The sequence below is a fragment of the Tachyglossus aculeatus genome, chromosome 3 (genome assembly GCF_015852505.1).
Source record: "Tachyglossus aculeatus isolate mTacAcu1 chromosome 3, mTacAcu1.pri, whole genome shotgun sequence".
NCBI classification, from domain to species: domain Eukaryota; kingdom Metazoa; phylum Chordata; class Mammalia; order Monotremata; family Tachyglossidae; genus Tachyglossus; species Tachyglossus aculeatus.
In genome coordinates, this window is record NC_052068.1 from 63,381,313 (window position 1) to 63,406,624 (window position 25,312).

The following is a 25,312-nucleotide window of genomic DNA, read 5'->3' on the forward strand; positions in this document are numbered from 1 at the left end:
CCTAAACTCCAAAAACAGGAGCAAGCCTAGAGAGTCCATCCTAAACTAAAAGTGGTGAACCACGAGTGGGAGCCTTCTTAAACAGAAGTCTAAGGACAGGGCGCCCAGAAGGCAAAGGATAGGAGAAAAGTAGCCTAGGGGAAAGAACACAGGCCTAGGAGTCAGAGGATTTGAGTTCTAATCCCGGTTCTGCCACTTATCTGCTGTGTGACCTTGGGCAAGTCACTTGACTTCTTTGCACCTCATCTATAAAATGGGGATTAAGACTGTGAGCCCCATGTGTCTGACATGATCATTTGTAAACACCCCAGCGCTTAGAGTAGTGCTTGGCACATAATAAGAGCTTAACAAATACCATTATTATTATTATAAGAAAACTAACAGAGACCTCTTCCTCCTATAACTCTTGAGAATTAATCAGTCGATCTCCTTCTAGACTGTGAGCCCACTGTTGGGTAGGGACCGTCTCTATATGTTGCTAACTTGTACTTCCCAAGCGCTTAGTACAGGGCTCTGCACACAGTAAGCACTCAATAAATACGACTGAATGAATGAATGAATAATAAGAGCTTAACAAATACCATTATTATTATATTATTATTATAAGAAAACTAACAGAGACCTCTTCCTCCTATAACTCTTGAGAATTAATCAGTCGATCTCCTTCTAGACTGTGAGCCCACTGCTGGGTAGGGACCGTCTCTATATGTTGCCAACTTGTACTTCCCAAGCGCTTAGTACAGTGCTCTGCACACAGTAAGCGCTCAATAAATACGATTGAATGAATGAATGAATAATAAGAGCTTAACAAATACCATTATTATTATTATAAGAAAACTAACAAGAGACCTCTTCCTCCTATAACTCTTGAGAATTAATCAATCGATCCCCTTCTAGACTGTGAGCCTGCTGTTGGGTAGGGACCGTCTCTATATGTTGCCAACTTGGACTTCCCAAGCGCTTAGTCCAGTGCTCTGCACACAGTAAGCGCTCAATAAATACGATTGAATGAATGAGTGAAGAATGATCATATTTATTGTTTACTGTGTGCTGAGCACTATAGTAAGCATTGGAAGAGCATAGCATAACAGAGTTCATTCATTCATTCATTCAATCGTATTTATTGAGCACTTACTGTGTGCAGAGCACTGGACTAAGCGCTTGGGAAGTACAAATTGGCAACATATAGAGACGGTCCCTACCCAACAGCGGGCTCACGGTCAGAGTTGGTACACACGTTCCCTGCCCACATGGACTTTACAGTCTGGGGGGTGGGGGACAGACATTAGATAGATAAGTTACAGATATGTACATAAGTGCTCCCCTCTCAGGCTCACAACTGGAGAGTTTCCAGTACTCTACCAGTCTTGACTACGGGCAGGAGAGTCAAGCAGAGGTACCTCCATTTTATTCCTAGCTCGAGCAGTGGCTAGCGAGTGGCAGGCAATCTGCTACAAGTCAAAACTCACCTGTGCTGGGAGAGAGTCGAGGGCGGAGACTCAAGTTTACAGCGCAGAAGGAGGCAATGGTAAACCAATTCCGTATTTTACCGAGAAAACTCTGGATACACTACCAGAACTACTGCAGATGGAAGTGGGGCTTTCTGGGAGAGACGCGCCCATGGGGTTGCGACGGGTCGGAAACGACTCGACAGCATAAGGCAAGACGTAAGTGCTCTGGGACTCAGGATGGGGTGAATAAAGGGTACAAATCCAGGTGAAAGGGCAACTCAGAAGGGAGTAGAAGAAGAGGTAATGAGGGCCTAATTGGGGTAGCCCTCTTCATCATCATCACCATCATCAAGGGTATTTATTAAGCACTTACTGTGTGCAGAGTATATATACATATATATATACATATATGTATATATATGTATATATGTATATATACATATATGTATATATATATATATGTATATATACTCTGCACACAGTATACATATATATACATACATATATGTATATATACACACATATATATATACCTGTATATATGTTTGTACATATTTATTACTCTATTTATTTATTTATTTTACTTGTACATATCTATTCTATTTATTTTATTTTGTTAGTATGTCTGGTTTTGTTCTCTGTCTCCCCCTTTTAGACTGTGAGCCCACTGTTAGGTAGGGACTGTCCCTAGATGTTGCCAATTTGTACTTCCCAAGCGCTTAGTACAGTGCTCTGCACATAGTAAGCGCTCAATAAATACGATTGATGATGATGACGATGATGCAGAGCACTGCAGTAAGCACCAGGGAGAGTACAACAGAGATGGTAGACACGTTCCCTGCTCACAGTGAGCTCGCAGTCTAGACGGAGCTTGAGGAGATGTGCTTCTACTAAGGCTTTTGAGGTAGAGAGAGTGACCGCCTGTCAGATACGAAGAGGAAGGGCGTTCCATGAACCTCCTCCTGTCTATAATTTTAGTGTGCTAAACCTTAAGCTCCTGGAGGGCAGGGATCAGGGTTATGCATTTTACCGTACTCCTCCAAGTTCCCAGGACAGAGGTCTGCACACAGGTGACGTTCAATAAATACCCCGGAGAAAGTGGAGCGTTCAGGCCTCTGGCACTGAGGAACAGGAAGGACGTACTCAACACAAGCTTCACGCCTTTGCGGAGCAAGATCTCTTTCACCTCCTGCCGGACACAAGGTAGGAGCTCCACGTCGGCCAAAGGGACTTGGGAATGAATGAGGGTGACCTGTAAACAGAAAAAAAGGGGCCTACTGTCGATAGAAGGGGAGGAACCCCCACAAACACATTCCCATGAAGGGGAAACCCCTCATCTCTATCCCTCAGCGTGGCTCAGTGGAAAGACCCCGGGCTTTGGAGTCGGAGGTCACGGATTCAAATCCCGGCTCCGCCAACTGTCCGCTGTGTGACTTTGGGCAAATCACTTAACTTCTCTGTGCCTCAGTGACCTCGTCTGTAAAATGGGGATTAAGACTGTGAGCCCCCCGTGGGACAACCTGATCGCCTTGTAACCTCCCCAGCGCTTAGGACAGTGCTTTGAGACTGTGAGCCCACTGTTGGGTAGGGACTGTCTCTATATGTTGCCAATTTGTACTTCCCAAGCGCTTAGTACAGTGCTCTGCACATAGTGAGCGCTCAATAAATACGATTGATGATGATGATGCTTTGCACATAGTAAGTGCTTAATAAATGCCATCATCATCTCTCATCATCTTCATCAAGGGGAAGCAGCATGGCTCAGTGGAAAGAGCACGGGCTTTGGAGTCAGAGGTCAGGAGTTCAAATCCTGGCTCCGGCTGTGTGACTTTGGGCAAGTCACTTCACTGGGCCTCAGTTACCTCATCTGTAAAACGGGATTAAGACTGTGAGCGCCCCGTGGGACAACCTGATCTCCTTGTAACCTCCCCAGCGCTTAGAACAGTGCTTTGACATAGTAAGCACTTAATAAATGTCATCATCATTATTATTATTATTATCTCTCCAGGCTCTAATCCCTCTAGACCATAAGCTTCTTGTGGGCAGAGAACCACCAACTCTGTTGAATTGTACTCTCTCAAGTGCTTACTAAAGTGCTCTGCACCCAGTAAGTGCTCAATAAATACTACTGATCTCTACCCTCCCCCCATCTCCTCCCATTTCTTAGAAACAAGTGAACAGGCTCCTTTTCTGCCACTGAAACCAGGGTATGTGTCTCTCAAGCTTTTGATTTGCCAGTTGGCATTTGCTAGAAACCGAATTTCTACCGGCAGGGCCATTAACCACTGATGATGTGTCAAGGAGAGCAAATGTTAATTGCATTTCCTTTACAGTCTGTAAAACGGTATGAAAAATAGACTGGGGAAAGGAGAATATTAAATAGTTTCTGGCCTTTAAATGGCTTTATTTCCTTAGAAAGCTGATTTAAACTAGAACCTGGGAGGCCAATTTAGCTGTGAACAGCCTTGCTTCTCCCAAGAAGGAGGAGGGGATGTGTACAACAGTCTGGCTGGCATGAGGCACAGAGAAGATGTGTCTGGAGAAGTTTGGAGAACAAAGAGCAAGGAGATCTCAGGTCGTTAACCCTAACGGAGTCAGAGGTGGAAGCTGTAGACTGAGAAGCAGCATGGCATAATGGGCTTGGGAGTCAGAAGGTCATGGGTTCTAATTCCGACTCTGCCACTTGTCTGCTGAGTGACCTTGGGCAAGTTACTTCACTTCTCTGGGCCTCAGTTACCTCACCTATAAAGTGGGGATTGGGACCGTGAGCCCCAAGTGGAACAGGGACTGTGTCCAACCCAATTTGCTTGTATTCACCCCAGGGCTTAGTACAGTGACCGGCACCTAATAAATACCATTATTATTATTGCTATTAGTAGTATTATTATTAGCCTGCTCCCTCCTCTCTCTCTCTCTCTCGCTCTCAGGCTTGTCAGACCCTATCTTGTTATAGCAGCGTGGCTCAGTGGAAAGAGCACGGGTTTTGGAGTCAAAGGTCATGGGTTCGAATCCCGACTCCACCAATTGTCAGCTGTGTGACTTGCCCAACTTCTCTGGGCCTCAGTTCCCTCATCTGTAAAATGGGGATGAAGACTGTGAGCCCCCCGTGGGACAACCTGATCACCTTGTAACCTCCCCAGCGCTTAGAACAGTGCTTTGCACATAGTAAGCGCTTAATAAATGCCATTATTATTATTATCATTATTATTATTATTATTATTATTATTATTATTATCATTATTATGGGTTCTGGGTCAGACCAGCCCCCCATAGGAAACTGATCAGCCATTTTACTCAGGATACTTAGAGAAGCAGCGTGGCCCAGTGGAAAGAGCCCAGGCTTTGGAGTCAGAGGTCATGGGTTCGAATCCCAGCTCCACCATTTGTCAGCTGGATGACTTTGGGCAAGTCAGTTCACTTCTCTGGGCCTCAGTTCCCTCATCTGTACAATGGGGATTAAAACTGTGAGCCCCCTATGGGACAACCTGATCACCCTGTAACCTCCCCAGTGCTTAGACTGGTGCTTTGCACATAGTAAGCGTTTAATAAATGCCATTATTATTACACCGTAGGATTCTTGAACTAACAGCTCTCCAGAAGGACTCACATATACCAGCATTTGCTGACAATTCCTACTAGCCCAGTCTTGTACATTTTTACAGGCTAATATTTTTTGAACTGGCCCACTTTCCCTATTGACTCACACCTGCAGGAACACCCTTTGTGTTGACTCCACTGCGTAACTGTCCCACCTCCATTCTTGAGAAGGAAACAGAAGGTTATTTTGGGGTACCTTGGAAGTGTACGCAGTGATAATTCTGGGTCCAAGAAGTAGCAGAAGGGTAAGAACAGGTATCAGGGTGGAGGGGGATAGTGGGGAAGGAAGAGTTAAATCACTAGATGCCTACTGTATGCAGCACTCAGGGAAGTGCAGTAGAAGTAAGAGACAGTCTTGAGCGTCCTCTTACCTTTCTCCTCCTCACCGTACTGTTAGATTTAACTCTTATAATACAAGTGATAGCCTCACCCTGCTTTTAATGTTACAAAATTAGGTGAAGCTTTTGGCGGTGATGCAATGAAATGCGGAAAACTGTTTCCTGCCTTAGGCAGATAGGCAAGTAGAATGAAAGACTAAAGGATGCCCCACATTCCCCCAGACCTGTCCCCATTCACACCCAACAATTTCGTCTGGGTCTTCCCTCTTGGTATCTGCGGCGGATGCCCAACTCGGATAAAGGCACCAGGTCTCATTCAATCCAAACCTGCCCTCCTGATTTCACCGTAATTTGCCTGCATCTCTTCCCCAAAAGACACCCTGGCTGTAGTTGTTTGTCATTCCTCCCTACCTCCTTCCCTTCCCCACAGCACCTGTATATATGTATATATGTTTGTACATATTTATTACTCTATTTATTTGTTTTACTTGTACATATCTATTCTATTTATTTTATTTTTGTTAGTATGTTTGGTCTTGTTCTCTGTCTCCCCCTTTTAGACTGTGAGCCCACTGTTGGGCAGGGACTGTCTCTATATGTTGCCAATTTGTACTTCCCAAGCGCTTAGTACAGTGCTCTGCACACAGTAAGCGCTCAATAAATACGATTGATGATGATGATGATTCTTCAGTTCCACCCACTCCTGCCTTGGCAAGTTAACTTCCCTGTGCCTCAGTTACATCATCTAGGAAATGGAGATTAAGGCAGTGAGCCCCATGGGGGACACAGACTGAGTCCAACCTGACTAGCTTGTACCTACCCTGGCACTTAGTACAGTGCCCGGCACATAGTAAGCACTTAATACCATTAAGAAGGAAAAAAAAAGTGCAACATCTCCCACCGCTACCACTATTTTGGGGCATCTCCCTCGCGCTTAGCAATGTTAATAGGTGTGAATGTTAAGAAAACGCGCCCTCCCCTCCTAATTCAAGCAAGATCTGAACCTCATACCTCTTTCTCGGGATAATCTGTTTTAATCTCTGCCGCCATCTCGACTCCAGCTGAGCCTCCTCCCACCACCACAATGTGCTGAGACTTTTGGACCTAGGAGAGAAACAGACCCATTTCCGAACAAGTCTCTATTGCAGAAAAGGCCTTCTGAGGCCCAACTTCTCCCATCCTCTCTCCTTCTAAACTCCCAGCTCAGGCTGGAGAAGAAAACAGGCCTCACAGAGCAGCAGTAGCCATGAAAGGGTCAGTGTGGTGCACCGGTCCTTTTGCCTGGAGTGCAGGAAGCTGGATAGTTGTCCACACCCCTTGGCTTCTGTCCCGTTCCACCCCAGGCCTGCTTTAAGCAGCTCGTGGCTTGGGAAACCCTCAAACGGAGCACCATTCTGCTAATGAGTTCTGCTCGTGCTTGGAGGAAGAAATGAAGGAAGGCAGGCCTTCCCACTGTCAGTAAAAGCTCTGGAGAATTGGGCCTGAAGTTCTTTATTCAGATGGGCCATCAACCGTGGGGAAAGTCTTCTGGCATGTATGGCTCTGACCCAGCTCCCTCCTCCTCCACCCATTCTGCCCAGACCTTCCCAACCTTGATTCCTGCCCACCTTTTGTCAAGACTGGATCTCTGATCCCTTCAAAGCCCTACTGAGAGCTCACCTCCTCCAGGAGGCCTTCCCAGACTGAGCCCCCTCCTTCCTCTCTCCCTCCTCCCCCTCCCCATCCCCCCCGCCTTACCTCCTTCCCCCCCCCCACAGCACCTGTATATATGTATATATGTATTTATTACTCTATTTTATTTGTACATATTCTATTTATTTTATTCTGTTAATATGTTTTGTTTTGTTCTCTGTCTCCCCCTTCTAGACTGTGAGCCCACTGTTGGGTAGGGACGGTCTCTATATGTTGCCAACTTGTACTTCCCAAGCGCTTAGTCCAGTGCTCTGCACACAGTAAGCGCTCAATAAATATGACTGACTGAATGAATGATCTCTTCTCTTGCCAGCCCCTTTCCAGTCTTCCTGTCCCTCCCCGCTGGGAGGGTTCTTTCACAGCTAGGTGATCAATCAATCAATCAATCGTATTTATTGAGCGCTTACTGTGTGCAGAGCACTGTACTAAGCGCTTGGGAAGTACAAACTGGCAACATATAGAGACGGTCCCTACCCAACAGTGGGCTCACAGTCTAAAAGGTGATGTCAGTCTCTCACCTGCTTCACCATCACTTCATAACTCTGGATGGCCATTTCCATGTTGGACAGCTGGTTGAACTTCCCCGGGAAGGGGCCATCGCTGCCAGTGGCCAGGATGAGATGCGAGAAGGAAAGGGCCTAAGGGAAGGACAGAGGAGGAAAGGCTGGGTTCCATCAGTCAATCATCTTTACTGAACGTTAACCATGTGCAGAGCAATCAATCATATTTATTGAGCGCTTACTGTGTGCGGAGCACCGTACTAGGCGCTTGGGAAGTACTAGTTGGCAACATAGCACTATACTAAGCACAATATAACAGAGTTGGAAGACACATTCCCTGCCCACAAGGAGCTTACAGTCTAAAGGAAGTTGTTCCATTCTGGGAACTCTTTGCCCCTCCCACCCAGGACCTTCCCAGTTCTCCCATCACCCTTCCTGCCCTTTGGCTTGGCCATTCAATAAAAGGGTCCATTGGCTTAAAAGCAGTGGATTCCTGACATCCCTTGGGTCTGGCAGGGTTAGGGAGGAGGAGGAAGAAGAACAATAATCAGAACTCTTCTAGACTGTGAGCCCACTGTTGGGTAGGGACCGTCTCTATATGTTGCCAACTTGTACTTTCCAAGCGCTCAGTACAGTGCTCTGCACACCGTAAGCGCTCAATAAATATGACTGACTGAATGAATGAACTCCGGGACTCTCCCACAGACGTGGATCCGCCGTTTGGACCTGCCTCGCCATCCTGGAGCAGGACTCTCTGCTTCCGCAGGTCGATCCCCACCACCAGGCCCTGGCGGAAGTTGTCCTTGAAGGTCACGCTGTAGGAAATGAAAGTTTTCTTGGCAAATCCTGCGGGACGAACACTAGGTTAATGACGTGGCTGGAGTACCGGAGGGAGATTGGGTTTTTTTTTTGACGGCACATAAGCATCTTGAGGATGGGGATTTCACCTCTGAGCTTTCAGTTTATCGTCTAACCTGCATGGTTTCCACACAGAACTATGGCTTCCATTCTGCCCAGAAGGAGAAGCAGAGAGACTGGGTCCAGAAAGGTTTCTTTTGTTCTACTAGTTATCTCCTTGGCCAGCTAAAGTCGAATTCAGGGGCAGGATCTTTTCTAGTTCATGACTTTGGTGGCTCACGTCATGCCAAAAAGCAGCACGGCCTAGTGAATACAGCATGGGCCTGAGATTCGGAAGGACCTGGGTTCTAATCCCGGCTCTGGGACCTTTCTGCTGTGTGACCTTAGGCAAGTCACTCAACTTCTCTGTGCCTCGGTTACCGCAACTGTAAAATGGAGATTAAGACTGTGAGCCCCATGTGGGACAGGGACTCTGTCCGACCCAATTTGCTTGTATCCACCCCAGAACTGAGCACAGTGCTAGATGCACAGGAAGCACTTAATTACCACAATAACAATAACAGCAATTATCATTGTTTCATTAGAGAAGCAGTGTGGCTCAGTGGAAAGAGCCTGGGCTTTGGAGTCAGAGGTCATGGGTTCAAATCCCGGCTCCGCCAATCGTCAGCTGTGTGACTTGGGGCAGGTCACTTAACTTCTCTGGGCCTCAGTTACCTCATCTGTAAAATGGGGATTAAGACTGTGAGCCCCCTGTGGGACATCCTGATTGCCTTGTAACCTCCCCAGTGCTTAGAACAGTGCTTTGCACATAGTAAGCGCTTAATAAATGCTATTATTATTATTATTATTATTACTGCCAGGGCCTGCCCGTGGGAGGGTGGGCAGAGCAGAACAGAAGGGTCCTTTGCTGGGTTGCCAGCTGCTCATGCCTCAGAGGTGCCAGCCTCACCCACTATAAGGGCAGGGGTCAGGCCAGGGAATTACCTTTCTCTACAGAGGCGCGCAGGGCCGCAACGTTGTGGTGGAAGGCGTCTCTCATGTCCACCAGAATGAAGGGGATACCCCACGACTTCAGCTGGCTGGCGGCCGCGATCCCACCAAAACCGCCTCCCACGATCACCACCTGCACAGAGTTGTCCACCGACAGCTGGGCCCCCATCTTGGTCCTGCGAGGAGGGGAGAGAAAGCTGGAGAATCTGGCCTCGACTTCTTTACTCAGGAGGGCCATCAACCGTGGGGAAAGTCTTCCGACTTGTGAGGCTCTGACTCGGCTCCCTCTTCCTCCATCCACTCTGCCCAGACCTTCCCAGCCCTTATTCCTGCCCAGATAATAATAATAATAATAATGGTATTGTTAAGTGTGCAAAGCACTGTTCTAAGTGATGGGGCGGATACAACGTCATCAGGTTGTCCCACGTGGGGCTCACAGTCTGAATCCCCATTTTACAGATGAGGTAACTGAGGCACAGAAAAGTTAAGTGATTTGCCCAGAGTCACACAGCTGATAAGTGGTGGAGCCGGGATTAGAACCCATGACTTGGGACAGATACAAGGTGATCAGGTTGTCCCACGTGGGGCTCACAGTTTGAATCCCCATTTTACAGATGAGGGAACTGAGGCACAGAGAAGTTAAGTGACTTGCCCAGAGTCACACAGCTGATAAGTGGTGGAGCTGGGATTCGAACCCATGACCTGGGACAGATGCAAGGTGATCAGGTTGTCCCACGTGGGGCTTACAGTCTGAATCCCCATTTTACAGATGAGGTAACTGAGACACAGAGAAGTGAAGTGACTTACCCAAAGTCACACAGTTGATAAGTGGTGGAGCCGGTATTAGAACCCATGACTTGGGACAGATACAAGGTGATCAGGTTGTCCCACGTGGGGCTCACAGTCTGAATCCCCATTTTACAGATGAGGTAACTGAGGCCCAGAGAAGTGAAGTGACTTGCCCAGAGTCACACAGCTGATAAGTGGTGGAGCCGGGATTAGAACCCATGACGTGGGACAGATACAAGGTGATCAGGTTGTCCCACGTGGGGCTCACAGTCTGAATCCCCACTTTACAGATGAGGGAACTGAGGCCCAGAGAAGTGAAGTGACTTGCCCAGAGTCACACAGCTGATAAGTGGTGGAGCCGGGATTAGAACCCATGACTTGGGACAGATACAAGGTGATCAGGTTGTCCCACGAGGGGCTCAGAGTCTTCGTCCCCATTTTACAGATGAGGGAACTGAGGCCCAGAGAAGTGAAGTGACTTGCCCAAAGTCACACAGCTGACAAGTGGCAGAGCCGGTATTTGAACCCATGACCTCTGACTCCCAAGCCCAGGCAAGCCTGGATCTCCGATCTCCTCTCTTGGGCAGTGCCAGCCCCTTCCCGGTCTTTGATAGGGAGAGGGGAGAAAGACGGACGGCCATAACGACAGAATCAATCAATCGTACTTATTGAGCGCTTACTGTGTGCAGAGCACTGTACTAAGCGCTTGGGAAGTACAAGCTGACAGAAGATCAGCTGCCGATCTGGGCCACTGAATCTCTCCCTGTGGTCTGCCAAGGCTCCCTGTGGAAGAAAACAGAGATTTCAACTCTTTTGTTTGATCGAGAAGCCAGGAGAGGGAAGCAGCCTGGCCTAGTGGATAGAGTACGGGGCTGGGTGTCAGAAGGACCTGGGTTCTAATCCCACCTCCGCCACTTCTCTGCCTTGGGCAAGTCACATCATTTGTTCATTCATTCATTCTATTGAGCACTTACTGTGTGCAGAGCACCGGACTAAGCGCTTGGGAAGGACAAGTTCCCCCTCTCCATCCCCCCATCTTACCTCCTTCCCTTCCCCACAGCTCCTGTATATATGTATATATGTTTGTACATATTTATTACTCTATTTATTTTACTTGTACATATCTATTCTATTTTATTTTGTTAGTATGTTTGGTTTTGTTCTCTGTCTCCCCCTTTTAGACTGTGAGCCCACTGTTGGGTAGGGACTGTCTCTATATGTTGCCAATTTGTACTTCCCAAGCGCTTAGTACAGTGCTCTGCACATAGTAAGCGCTCAATAAATACGACTGATGATGATGATGATCGTATTTATTGAGCGCTTACTGTGTGCAGAGCACCGGACTAAGCGCTTGGGAAGGACAAGTTCCCCCTCTCCATCCCCCCCCATCTTACCTCCTTCCCTTCCCCACAGCACCTGTATATATGTATATATGTTTGTACATATTTATTACTCTATTTTACTTGTACATATCTATTCTATTTATTTTATTTTGTTAGTATGTTTGGTTTTGTTCTCTGTCTCCCCCTTTTAGACTGTGAGCCCACTGTTGGGTAGGGACTGTCTCTAGATGTTGCCAATTTGTACTTCCCAAGTGCTCAGTACAGTGCTCTGCACATAGTAAGCGCTCAATAAATACGATTGATGATGATGATGATGACAAGTTGGCAACACATAGAGACGGTCCCTACCCAACAGCGGGCTCACAGTCTGTGCCTCAGGTACCTCATCTGTAAAATGGGGATTAAGAGGGTGAGCCCCATGTGGGACAACGAGTGTGTCCAACCTGATTAACTTGTATCAGAGCCAGTGCTTGGCAAATAGTAAGCGCTTAACAAGTACCATTTGGATTATTATTATTATTATCCTGGATGGAGCCCAGCTGGAAACGAGGGGAGCGGGGGCAAGAGCAGCGAAGGCCAGTCTGATCGACACCCAACCACAGCAGGTCTCAAAGGATCATCATCATCATCATCATCATCAGTTGGCATTTGTTAAGCATTTACTGAGTGCCAGGCACCGTTCAAAGCACTGAGGTGGGTACAAGCAAATCAGGTTGGACACAATCCCTGTCCCACATAGGGCTCAAAGCCTGAATCCCCATTTTACAAACTAGGTAACTGAGGCACTGAGAAGTGACTTGGCTTGCCCAAAGCCCCACAGCAGACAAGTGGCAGAGACGGGCAAGTCACTTAACTTCTCTGTGACTCGGTTTCTTCATCGGTAAGGGGACGTTTGTACATATTTATTACTCTATTTTACTTGTACATATCTATTCTACTTATTTTATTTTGTTAATATGTTTGGTTTTGTTGTCTGTCTCCCCCTTCTAGACTGTGAGCCCACTGTTGGGTAGGGACCGTCTCTATATGTTGCCAACTTGTACTTTCCAAGCGCTTAGTCCAGTGCTCTGCACACAGTAAGCGCTCAATAAATACGATTGATTGATTGATTACATAATAACCACTTAAACACCATAAAAAAAGAAGCCAGGAAGGAGGAGAGCCTGGTGGAAGTTGCGTGGCTGATGTATTCACTGACTTCCCCTGATGGTAAAGCATCAACCCTCCACCCGCTAGGTCCTCAGGCCGACCCTGGGCTGTACCAACAACCCTTATGTTGGGGAGCACTTGGGAAGCAGCGTGGCTCAGTGGAAAGGGCATGGGCTTTGGAGTCAGAGGTCATGGGTTCAAATCCCGGCTCCACCACTCGTCAGCTGTGTGACTTTGGGCAAGTCACTTCACTTTCCTGGGCCTCAGTTACCTCATCTGTAAACTGGGGATTAAAACTGTGAGCCCCCCATGGGACAACCTGATCACCCTGTAAACTCCCCAGTGCTTAGAACAGTGCTTGGCACTTAGTAAGCGCTTAATAAATGCCATCATCATTATTATTATTATGTCAAGAGTCCCAGTGAGCCCAGCTGGCTGCGTCAGCGGGTTCAGAAAAGCATTTTAGTGAAAAAGGCGGAGCCGAATCCGGGCTGCACGAGCGACGTCCGATCTTCCGGGGTCGTTCTGGTGCTGGGGCAGGGCTGCTGGTCCCAAATGCTCTCTTCCTCCTCCACATCCCCTGTATCCTCGTGGTTTCTTTCGAGCATGGCTCAGGGCAGTGCCCAGTTGGATGGCAAAGCCCTCACGGCCCGCACCAAGCCAGTCAGGCCTCAGTGCAGCTGAGCCAGCAGACCTGAGGTAGCCCCTTATACTCTGCCCTTCCCTTATTTGTAATTTACTCTGATTGTCTGCCTCCCCAACTCGGGGGTGAGCTCCTTGGGAACGGCGAATGTGTCCACCCACTGTATTGCACCTCCCAAGCGCTCAGTGGAGTGCTCTGCACATAGTAAGCATGCAATAATTATCACCATTCATTCAATCGTATTTATTGAGCGCTTACTGTGTGCAGAGCACTGGACTAAGCGCTTGGGAAGTCCAAGTCGGCAACATCCAGAGACGGTCCCTACCCAACAGCGGGCTCACAGTCTAGAAGGGGGAGACAGAGAACAAGACATATTAACAAAATAAAATAAATAGAAGCAGCGTGGCTCATCATCAATCGTATTTATTGAGCGCTTACTATGTGCAGAGCACTGTACTAAGCGCTTAAGTGGAAAGAGCCCGGGCTTTGGAGTCAGGGGTCATGGGCTCGAATCCCGGCTCTGCCAATTGTCAGCTGTGTGACTTTGGGCAAGTCACCTCACTTCTCTGTACCTCAGTTCCCTCATCTGTCAAATGGGGATTAAGACTGTGAGCCCCGCGTGGGACAACCTGATCACCTTGTATCCTCCCATCATTATCATCAATCGTATTTATTGAGCGCTTACTATGTGCAGAGCACTGCTAAGCGCTTGGGAAGTACAAATTGGCAACATATAGAGACAGTCCCTACCCAACAGTGGGCTCGCTTAGAACAGTGCTTTGCACATAGTAAGCGCTTAACAAATTCCATTAAAATAATAAATAAATAATAAAAAAATAGAATAGTAAATATGTACAAATAACAGTCAACAAAAATGAAAGGTGAGAAAAGTTAGACAACTCTCTGAACCTCACTAAAAGGATTTAAACAGTTGGAAATAAATAACTTAATGAGAAAAGGCATTACAAAGAGCATGATTCAGAGAGCTAGAATATTAGAGTCTCAAAATTCAGGGACAGATCAGGAAGAAAGAGTACAGTAACCATTCAGTTGTGTAGTGATCACCTCAGAGTGCTTCCAAACCGGCAAGGCTATTAACTGGAATGAGAATTGAGGTTGTACGTGGGGACTTGCCCAAAGACACACAGCTGACAAGTGGCAGAGTCAGGATTGGAACACATGACCTCTGACTCCCAAGCACGTGCTCTTTCCACTAAGCCACGCTGCTTCTCTTTAATGCTATTTGTTCAGTGCTTACTATGTGGCAGGCCTTGTAGTAATTATTGGGGTAATAATAATAATCATCATCATCATTGACTGCTGAGAAGCAGTGTGGGTCAGTGGAAAGAGCATGGGCTTCGGAGTCAGAGGTCATGGGTTCTAATCCCTACTATGCCACCTGTCTGCTGTGTGACCTTGGGCAAGTCACTTAACTTCTCTGGGCCTCAGTTCCCTCATCTGTAAAACGGGGATGAGGACTGTGAGCACCATGTGGGACAATCTGATCTCCTTTATCTATCCCAGTGCTTAGAATAGTGCTTGGCACATAGTAAGCGCTTAACAAATACCACCATTATTATTATTATTATTATTATCGACTGATTGAATGAACCAGGACCATCCACTCCTCCGTCTGATCCCATCCTAACCTCCATTTGACCTAGGCCTGGCCCTCCAAATCCTCAACTCTCCCCAGATGGCAGCTCTTTAGCGGGGGGGCTAATCTGTTTACTAGTCTATCGTACTTTCCCAAGCGCTTAGTACAGTGCTCTGCACACAGTAAGCTCTCAATAAATATAATCAAATGATTGAATGAATCCAATAAAGGGGGAGGTGGGGAAGGGAGATGTCATTGAGTCAGGGAAGAAGCCTGGTTGTGGAACCTTAATTCAGTCAGCCTCTCTCTGAGCCAGAGACCTCCATTATCTATTAATCAACGGTGTTCACTGCGCACTTGCTTTGTGCACAGCACTGTAATAATCATCATCATCAATCGTATTTATTGAGCGCTTACTGTGTGCAGAGCACTGTACTAAGCGCTTGGGAAGTACAAATTGGCAACATATAGAGACAGTCCCTACCCAACAGTGGGCACAGTCTAAAAGTCAATAATAATAATGATGGCATTTATTAAGCGCTTACTATGGGCACTGTACTAAGTGCTGGGGAATTTACAAGGTGATCAGGTTGTCCCACGTGGGGCTCATGGTCTTAATCCCCATTTTACAGAGGAGGTAACTGAGGCCCAGAGAAGTGAAGTGACTTGCCCAAGGTCACACAGGTGACAAGCTGTGGAGCGGAATTCGAACCCCTGACGTCTGACTCGAAAGCCCGGGCTCTTGCCACTGAACCACACTGCTTCTCTATACTGTACTATACTATGGTGTAATATACTATATACTATCCTATTACCAAGCGCTTAGTACAGTGCTCTACACACAGTAAGCACACTAAGTGCTTGGGAGAGTACAACATAACAATATAACAGAGTTGGTAGACACATTCCAACCCATGATAAGCTCACAATCTAGAGGGGGAAGCAGGCATTAATATAAATAAATTATGGGTATGCACATAATGATGGTATTTGTTAAGCGCTTACTACGTGCGAAGCACTGTTCTAAGTGCTGGGGGATACAAGGTGATTAGGTTGTCCCACGTGGGGCTAACAGTCTTAATATGCGCTCAATAAATACGATTGAATGAATGAATGATTTCTCTGGGCCTCAGTTCCCTCATCTGTAAAATGGGGATTAAAGCTGTGAGCCCCCCGTGGGACAACCTGATCACCTTGTAACCTCCCCAGCGCTTAGAACAGTGCTCTGCACATAGTAAGCGCTTAATAAATGCCATTATTATTATTATTAATCCCCATTTTACAGATGAGGTAACTGAGGCACAGAGAAGTTAAGTGACTTACCCCAAGTCACACAGCAGACAAGTGGCGGAACTGCGATTAGAACCTGTGGCCTCTGACTCCCAAGCCCGTACTCTTTCCACTGAGCCACACTGCTTCTCGTAAGTATGCCTTAAAGAGGAGCACGCTGCTTAAGTGCTGTGGGACTGAAGGAGGGGTGAATAAAGGGGGTAATTCCAAATACAGGGGTGACACAGAAGGGAGTGGGGGAAGAGGAAATGAGGGCTTAGTCAGGGAAGGCTTCTTGGAGGAAATGTGCCTTCATTAAGGCTTTGAAGGGGGAGAGAGGGATCGATTGTCAGATATGAAGAGGGCAATCCCACAGCCCAGCCCGTACCCTCCGCTCCTCTGCCGCTCACCTCCTCACCGTACCTCGTTCTCGCCTGTCCCGCCATCGACCCCCGGCCCACGTCCTCCCCCGGGCCTGGAATGCCCTCCCTCTGCCCATCTGCCAAGCTCGCTCTCTTCCTCCCTTCAAAGCCCTACTGAGAACTCACCTCCTCCAGGAGGCCTTCCCACACTGAGCCCCCCCATTCCTCTCCCCATCCTCCCCGCCCTACCTCCTTCCCCTCCCCACAGCACCTGTATATATGTTTGTACAGATTTATTACTCTATTTTACTTGTACATATTTACCATTCTATTTATTTTGTCAATGATGTGCATTTAGCTTTAATTCAATTTGTTCTGACGATTTGACACCCATCCACATGTTTTGTTTTGTTGTCTGTCTCCCCCTTCTAGCCTGTGAGCCCGTTGTCGGGTAGGGACCGTCTCTCTATGCTGCCGACTTGTACTTCCCAAGTGCTTAGTCCAGTGATCTGCACACAGTAAGTGCTCAATAAATACGACTGAATGAATGAAATGTCAGCAGTGGGATGGATGAGATCGAGGTATAGTAAGTAGGTGAGCACTAAAGGAGCACATTGTGCAGTCTGGGCTTGTAGTAAGAGAGCAGAGAAGTAAGGTTAAAAACTCCTCAAGCAAAAACTCCTCACTCTTGGCTTCCAGGCTGTCCATCCCCTGGCCCCCTCCTACCTCCCCTCCCTTCTCTCCTTCTCCAGCCCAGCCCGTACCCTCCGCTCCTCTGCCGCTAACCTCCTCACTGGGCCTCGTTCTCGCCTGTCCCGCCATCGACTCCCGGTCCACGTCCTCCCCCGGGCCTGGAATGCCCCCAATCCCTCTGCCCATCCACCAAGCTCGCTCTCTTCCTCCCTTCAAGGCCCTACTGAGAGCTCACCTCCTCCGGGAGGCCTTCCCACACTGAGCCCCCCATTCCTCTGCTCCTCCTCCCCTCCCCATCGCCCCTACTCCCTCCATCTGCTCTACCCCCTTCCCTGCCCCACAGCACTTGTGTATTTATTTATACATATTTATTATTCTATTAATTTTACTAATGATGTGTATATGTCTATAATTTTATTTATTTATATTGATGCTGTTGATGCCTGTTTACTTGTTTAGATGTCCGTCTCCCCCTTCTAGACTGTGAGCCCGTTGTTGGGTAGGGATCGTCTCTGTTGCTGAATTGTGCTTTCCAAGCGCTTAGCACAGTGCTTCGCACACAGTAAGCACTCAGTAAATATGATTGAATGAATAAATGATGCTTAGTACAGTGCTCTGCACACAGTAAGCGCTCAATACGATTGAATGAATGAAAGGGTTAGTACAGTGCTTCGTACACAATAAGCGCTCAGTAAATACGATTGAATGAATAAATGATGCTTAGTACAGTGCTCTGCACACAGTAAGCGCTCAATAAATACGATTGAATGAATGAAAGGGGGGCAAGGTGATTGAGCGTTTTAAAGACTCCCTTGAGTCTTGGTGTGATCTAACGGGAAAGAGCCCAGGTCTGTATGGTGCGACGACTGGGGTTGTGTGACCTCAAGCGGGCTGCTTAACCTCTCTGGGCCTCAGCTTCCTCATCTGTAAAATGGGCTACCTCAAAGGGATGATGTGAGGATAAAACAAACTAATTGATGTTACGGCAGTTTAAAAAAGAAAAGTAGTGTTGGAGGAAGCACGCTTTGCCACAGGATTTTCATTCATTCAATCGTTCATTCAATCATATTTATTGAGCGCTTACTGTGTGCAGAGCACTGTACTAAGCGCTTGGGAAGTATAAGTTGGCAACATATAGAGACGATCTCTACCCAACAGCGGGCTCACAGTCTAGAAGGGGGAGACGGACAACAAAACAAAACATATTAACAAAATAAAATAAAGATAATAATAAATATGTACAAGTAAAATAGAGTAATAAATCTGTACAGACATATATGCAGGTGCTGTGGGGAGGGGAAGGAGGTAAGGCGGGGGGGATGAGGAGAGGGGTGAGGGGGAGAGGAAGGAGGGGGCTCAGTGTGGGAAGGCCTCCTGGAGGAGGTGAGCTCTCAGTAGGGCTTTGAAGGGAGGAAGAGAGGATTGTTTCTTTATTGCTTACTTTAAGAAACTGAAAAAATCCACCTATTTCTAGACCATCGCTGTTAATGGACGATACCGCTAAAAGCCTCCAGACTAAGTGGGGGTACCACTTGAAGGTCAGAGACTATTGTTATGCCTATTTTACAGGAACAATAGCCTCTCTACTGATGGATTTCACTTTACATCCCACACCCCTCCTCTCTGCCCCTTCACCCAAAATGTAATGACTTCTTATAACATGAAATCAATCAATCAATCATATTTATTGAGCGCTTACTATGTGCACAGCACTGTACTAAGCGCTTGGGAAGTACAAAGTGGCAACATATAGAGACAGTCCCTACCCAACATTGGGCTCACAGTCTAAAAGGAGGAGACAGAGAACAAAACCAAACATACTAACAAAATAAAATAAATAGAATAGATATGTACAAGTAAAATAGAGTAATAAATATGTACAAACATATATACATATATACAGGTGCTGTGGGGAAGGGAAGGAGGTAAGATGGGGGGGGATGGAGGGGGGGCGAGGGGGGAGAGGAAGGAAGGGGCTCAGTCTGGGAAGGCCTCCTGGAGGAGGTGAGCTCTCAGTAGGGCCTTGAAGGGAGGAAGAGAGCGAGCTTGGCGGATGGGCAGAGGGAGCAGGGCATTCCAGGCCCATGGGAGGACGTGGGCCGGGGGTCGATGGCGGGACAGGCGAGAACGAGGTACGGTGAGGAGGATAATAATAATAATAATAATATTATATTATAATTGAATATTATTATTATTATTATTATTGTACTTAAGTGCTTGCTATGTGCCAAGTACAGTTCTAAATGCTGCAGTAGATACAAGTTAATCAGGTCGGACACAGACTCTGTCCCACATGGGGCTCACACTCTTATCCCTATTTTACAAATGAGGTTGCCGAGGGACAGAGAAATAAAGTGACTTGTCCAAGGTCAAACAGCAGCCATGCGGCAGATTCAGGGCTAGAACCCAGGTCCTTCTGATTTCCAGGCCTGTGCTCTAGCCACTAAGCCATGCTGCTTCTCTGCGGCGTCTGTGCCAAGTGGCATTTGTGCTTATTTCAACACCAAGGTTTCAACAGCTGCTTTTCCACATACTGGAGGAATGCGCACGCACACATATACACTCCAGACCTTTAGAGCAAAGGACAACCCGGAAGCACAGCTGACCGGTCGCATTTCCAATTTAGCAACATTACCTCTAGCTCTAAAAACTAACAAGACGGCAGGTTAGGACTGAGATCACCTTTTTAAATAAATGGGATGAAAAAAACCACATCTGAATTTGGTCCAAGTACAATTCCCCTCCCTCTCCGCACAGCCAAGGCTCAACAGCAACCGGAATTGATCGTATTTATTGAGCGCTTACAGTGAGCGGAGCACTGTACTAGGTGCTTGGGAGAGTACGACAATATAACAGACATTCCCCACCCACAACAAGCTTGCGGTCTAGAGGGAGAGACAGACATTAATATAAATATGGCAATTACGGATACGTACATAAGTGCTGTGGGGCTGGGGTGGGAATAAAGGGAGCAAGTCAGGGCGATGCAGAAGGGAGTAGGAGAAAAGAAAATGAGGGCATAGTAAGAAAAATTTAGCCCAACGCCTGGATAAGAGGCCATAATAATTGTGGTATTTATTATTATTAGCAATAATTAATCATAATAATGGCATTTGTTAAGCACTTACTATGTGCAAGGCACTGTACTAATTGCTGGGGTGAATACAAGCAATTTGGGTTGAACACAGTCCCTGTCCCACCTGGGGCTCACAGTCTCAATGCACAGTAGTAAGCGCTGGGGTAGATATCATCATCATCAATCGTACTTATTAAGCGCTTACTGTGTGCAGAGCACTGTACTAAGCGCTTGGGAAGTACAAGTTGGTAACATATAGAGACAGTCCCTACCCAGCAGTGGGCTCACAGTCTAAAAGATATGAGATAATAAGGTTAGACACCCCATCCCGTTCTCATATGGGGGGCTCATCGTCTGGAGATCCACTGTTGGGTAGGTACCGTCTCTATATGTTGCCAACTTGTACTTCCCAAGCGCTTAGTACAGTGCTCTGCACACAGTAAGCGCTCAATAAATACGATTGATTGACTGATTGATTGATTGATTATAAGGTTAGACACCCCATCCCGTTCTCATACGGGGGGGCTCATCGTCTATAGAACAGAGAACAAAGAGGTCAGGGGTTCAAATCCCGGCTCCACCAATTGTCAGCTGTGTGACTTTGGGCAAGTCACTTCACTTCTCTGTGCCTCAGTTACCTCATCTGTAAAATGGGGGTTAAGACAGTGAGCCCCCCGTGGGACAACCTGATCACCTTGTAACCTCCCCAGCGCTTAGAACAGTGCTTTTTTTTGTATGACCCTTTGATAGCTCAGCTGGTAGAGTGGAGGACTGTAGTGGTTTATACTTAGGCATCCTTAGGTCGCTGGTTCGATTCTGGCTCGGAGGAGTCTGATTTTTCTTCTATCAATCAATCAATCAATCGTATTTATTGAGCGCTTACTGTGTGCAGAGCACTGTACTAAGCGCTTGGGAAGTACAAGTTGGCAATCAATCAATCATATTTATTGAGCGCTTACTGTGTGCAGAGCACTGTACTAAGCGCTTGGGAAGTACAAGTTGGCAACATATAGAGACAGTCCCTTCCCAACAGTGGGCTCACAGTCTAGAAGGGGGAGACAGAGAACAAAACCAAACATACTAACAAAGTAAAATAAATAGAATAGATATGTACAAGTAAAATAAATAGAGTAATAAATATGTACAAACATATATACATATATACAGACTAGACTGTGAGCCCACTGTTGGGTAGGGACCGTCTCTATATGTTGCCAACCTGTACTTCCCAAGCGCTTAGTCCAGTGCTCTGCACACAGTAAGCGCTCAATAAATACGATTGAATGAATGAATAATCCCCATCTTCCAGATGTGACACTGAGGCCTGGCGTCTTGCCCAAGTTTGTGGGACTTGGATTTATTATTGGTATTGGTATTTATTATTATTAGCAATAATAATCATCATAATAATGGCATTATTATTATATTATTCTGACGACCAGGCCCGGGCTGTTTCCACTAAGCCTCGCTGTTTTCTGATCCCTGGTAACAACTATTACTACTCTAATTATTTTGTTAATGATGTGCGTTTAGCTTTAATTCTATTTGTTCTGATGACCTGACATCTGTCCACATGTTTTGTTGCCTGTCTCCCCCTTCTAGACTGTGAGCCCGTTGTTGGGTAGGGACCGTCTCTATATGTTGCCGACTTGTACTTCCCAAGCGCTTAGTACAGTGCTCTGCACACAGTAAGCGCTCAATAAATATGATTGAATGAACGAATGAACTGGGCTAGGCTAGTCAGTCTTGGAAACGGACCCCATCCTTACCTCCGCAGGACGAGGGACATGTCGATGCCAGGCAAGCAGCAAAAGTTTGGTTTTCCTTCAGTTTGTCTGTAGACCGACAGAGGTGAGAGACCTCAACCGCGATCTCGTCCATCTCACCTCCGATCTCTTGCCCGCGTCCTGCCTCTGGCCTGGAATGCCCTCCCTCTTCATATCAATTAATCATATTTTTTGAGCGCTTATGTGCAGACCACTGTACTAAGCGCTTGGGAGAATACCACAAAATGAGCAGTTATGTTTCTTGCCCATAACGCGCTTACAGTCTAGAGGGGGAGACAGGCATTAATATGAATAAATAATTCATGTTATTTATGAATTATAAATAATTTATCGTTATTATGTATATTATATATTATTAGGGATTATAATTCATCATTATTATTTATATGATATATTATTAGGGGGAATCAATCCATCATTTGTATTTACCGTACAATGTGTACACAGCACAGTACTAAGAGCTTGGGAGAGTACAATATAACAGAGTTGGCAGACACATTTTCTGCCCAGAGTGAGCTTATGGTCTAGAGGGGGAGACAGCTATCAACGTAAATTAAATTACATATACGTACACAGGTGCTTGGCAGACACATTTTCCGCCCAGAGTGAGCTTATGGTCTAGAGGGGGAGACAGCTATTAACGTAAATTAAATTACGTATACGTACACAGGTGCCCCAAAAAATCTATGGTGGAAAGAGGGTGGGCCCTGGAAGTCAGGGGAGACCGGGGTTTTAATCCCGGCTCTGCCACTTGGCTGCGGAGTGACCTTGAACAAGTCACTTAACTTCAGAGCCTCAGTTTCTTCATCTGAAAATGGAAATTAAGTCCCTGTTCTCCCTCCTACTTGGACTGTGAGCCCCATGTGGGACAGTGACCCTGTCCTACCTTGTACCTTTTACCCAGCTCTCAGTAATAATAATAATAATAATAAGGGCATTTAAGTGCTTACTATGTGCAAAGCACTGTTCTAAGTGCTGGGGAGGATACAAGGTGATCAGATTGTCCCATGTGGGGCTCACAGTCTTCATCCCCATTTTACAGATGAGGCAGCTGAGGCACAGTGAAGTGGCTTGCCCAAAGTCACACAGCTGACCATTGGCGGAGCCGGGATTTGAACCCATGACCTCTGACTCCCAAACCCGGGCTCTTTATTTATTCTGATGACTTGACACCTGTCCACGTGTTTTGTTTTGTTGTCTGTTTCCCCCTTCTAGACTGTGAGCCCGTTGTTGGGTAGGGACCGTCTCTGCATGTCGCCAACTTGTACTTCCCAAGCGCTTAGTACAGTGCTCTGCACACAGTAAGCGCTCAATAAATGCAATTGAATGAACTGAATGAATGAATTGCCAATGACTTTAGTCACTCGCATTCCTGGGGGCAGGGGGATGGACCAGATGGGCACTTGAGGCTTCTCAGCTCTGTTCCAAGATTTTATCTGAACAGAATAATTGAGTGCAAAGGTTGAGGACACAAAAGAAAACCTTCAATCGCCAACAAATGTCCTTTTGTGAGGAGCTAAGCTGTCACAGGCCCATCAATACCATTTCTATTAATCATCAGCTTCTAGTATAGAGGGAAGTTAAATTCACCACTTTATTATCCAGAGATGACAAATCAGTTTGGGGATTATCCGAACTTTTACCATCATCATCATCATCAATCGTATTTATTGAGCGCTTACTGTGTGCAGAGCACTGTTCTAAGCGCTTGGGAAGTACAAATTGGCAACATATAGAGACAGTCCCCACCCAACAGTGGGCTCACAGTCTAAAAGGGGGAGACAGAGAACAAAACCAAACGTACTAACAAAATAAAATAAATAGAATAGATATGTACAAGTAAAATAAATAAATAGAGTAATAAATATGTACAAGCATATATACATATATACAGGTGCTGTGGGGAAGGGAAGGAGGTAAGATGGGGGGATGGAGAGGGGGATGAGGGGGAGAGGAAGGAAGGGGCTCAGTCTGGGAAGGCCTCCTGGAGGAGGTGACCTCTCAGTAGGGCCACTCCTCCTCTTCCTCCTTCTCCCTGCTTGGGACAGGATTGACACTGGAACCCATCCACTGGTGCTGCTTCAAGCAGTGATGAGATAAGCCCTCTGTACAGCCTTTTCTTTTTTTAAATGGTATTTGTTAAGCGCTTACTATTGTACTCTCCCAAGCTCTTAGTACAGTGCTGCATCCACATTGTACGGTAAATACAAATGATGGATTGATTCCCCCTAATAATATATCATATAAATAATAATTATGAATTATGTATAATTCATAAATAACATGAATCATTTATTCATATTGTCTGTCTCCCCCTCTAGACTGTAAGCTCGTTTAGGGCAAGAAACATAACTGCTCATTTTGTTGGTATGGTATTTGCTAAGCGCTCACTATGTGCAAAGCACTGTTCTAAGCGCTGGGGAGGTTACAAGGTTCCTTCCCCTCCCCACAACACCGGTATATATGTTTGTACGTATTTATTACTCTATTTATTTTATTTGTACAGATTTATTCTATTTATTTTATTTTGTTAATATGTTTGGTTTTGTTGTCTGTCTCCCCCTTTTAGACTGTGAGCCCGCTGTTGGGTAGGGACTGTCTCTAGATGTTGCCAACTTGTACTTCCCAAGCGCTTAGTACAGTGCTCTGCAATAAATACGACTGAATGAATGAATGAATGAATACAAGGTGATCAGGTTGTCCCACGTTGGGGGCTCACAGTCTTAGTCCCCATTTTACAGATGAGGTAACTGAGGCCCAGAGTAGTTAAGTGACTGGCTCAAAGTCACACAGCTGACAAGTGGTGGAGCCGGGATTCGAACCCATGACCTCTGACTCCAAAGCCCGGGCTCTTTCCACTAAGCCACGCCGCTTCTCTACTACTACTTCTCTTACTATGTGTCAAGCACTGTTCTAGGTACCGGTGTAGATACAAATTAATCAGGTCAGACACAACTTGTGCCCCACCTGGGGCCCACAGGCTAAGTAATAATAAAAATGTTGGTATTTGTTAAGCGCTTACTATGTGCCAAGCACTGTTCTAAGTGCTGGGGGAATACAAGGTAATCAAAGTTGCTTACAGTCTTCATCCCCATTTTACAGATGAGGGAACTGAGGCCCAGAGAAGTGAAGTGACTTGCCCAAAGTCACACAGCTGACAAGTGGCAGGGGCGGGATT

The 25,312-nt window shown here is 46.4% G+C and overlaps 1 protein-coding gene and 1 non-coding gene across 4 annotated transcripts in view; one reads left to right on the top strand and one right to left on the bottom strand.

Annotated features, from left to right (window-relative positions):
* Window positions 1–25,312, bottom strand: part of AIFM2 (apoptosis inducing factor mitochondria associated 2) — a 38,193-nt gene that overhangs the window by 7,107 nt on the left and 5,774 nt on the right. For 2 of the 3 annotated variants that reach the window (XR_005449816.1, XM_038743901.1), the window contains exons 2-6: window positions 9,421–9,602; window positions 8,309–8,424; window positions 7,597–7,716; window positions 6,398–6,490; window positions 2,595–2,703 (exon numbers count right to left, since the gene is read on the bottom strand). Coding sequence is in view for 2 of the 3 variants with exons in the window: in XM_038743901.1 (XP_038599829.1) it covers window positions 2,595–2,703; window positions 6,398–6,490; window positions 7,597–7,716; window positions 8,309–8,424; window positions 9,421–9,595 (613 nt within the window). In the remaining variant the exon portion in view is untranslated. The remainder of the gene's footprint in view (window positions 1–2,594; window positions 2,704–6,397; window positions 6,491–7,596; window positions 7,717–8,308; window positions 8,425–9,420; window positions 9,603–25,312) is intronic. The other variant, XM_038743902.1, reaches the window with a different exon arrangement.
* TRNAY-GUA lies at window positions 21,088–21,176 on the top strand. Its single transcript is given in 2 exon segments — window positions 21,088–21,124; window positions 21,141–21,176. It is a non-coding gene; the product is annotated as a tRNA-Tyr (tRNA).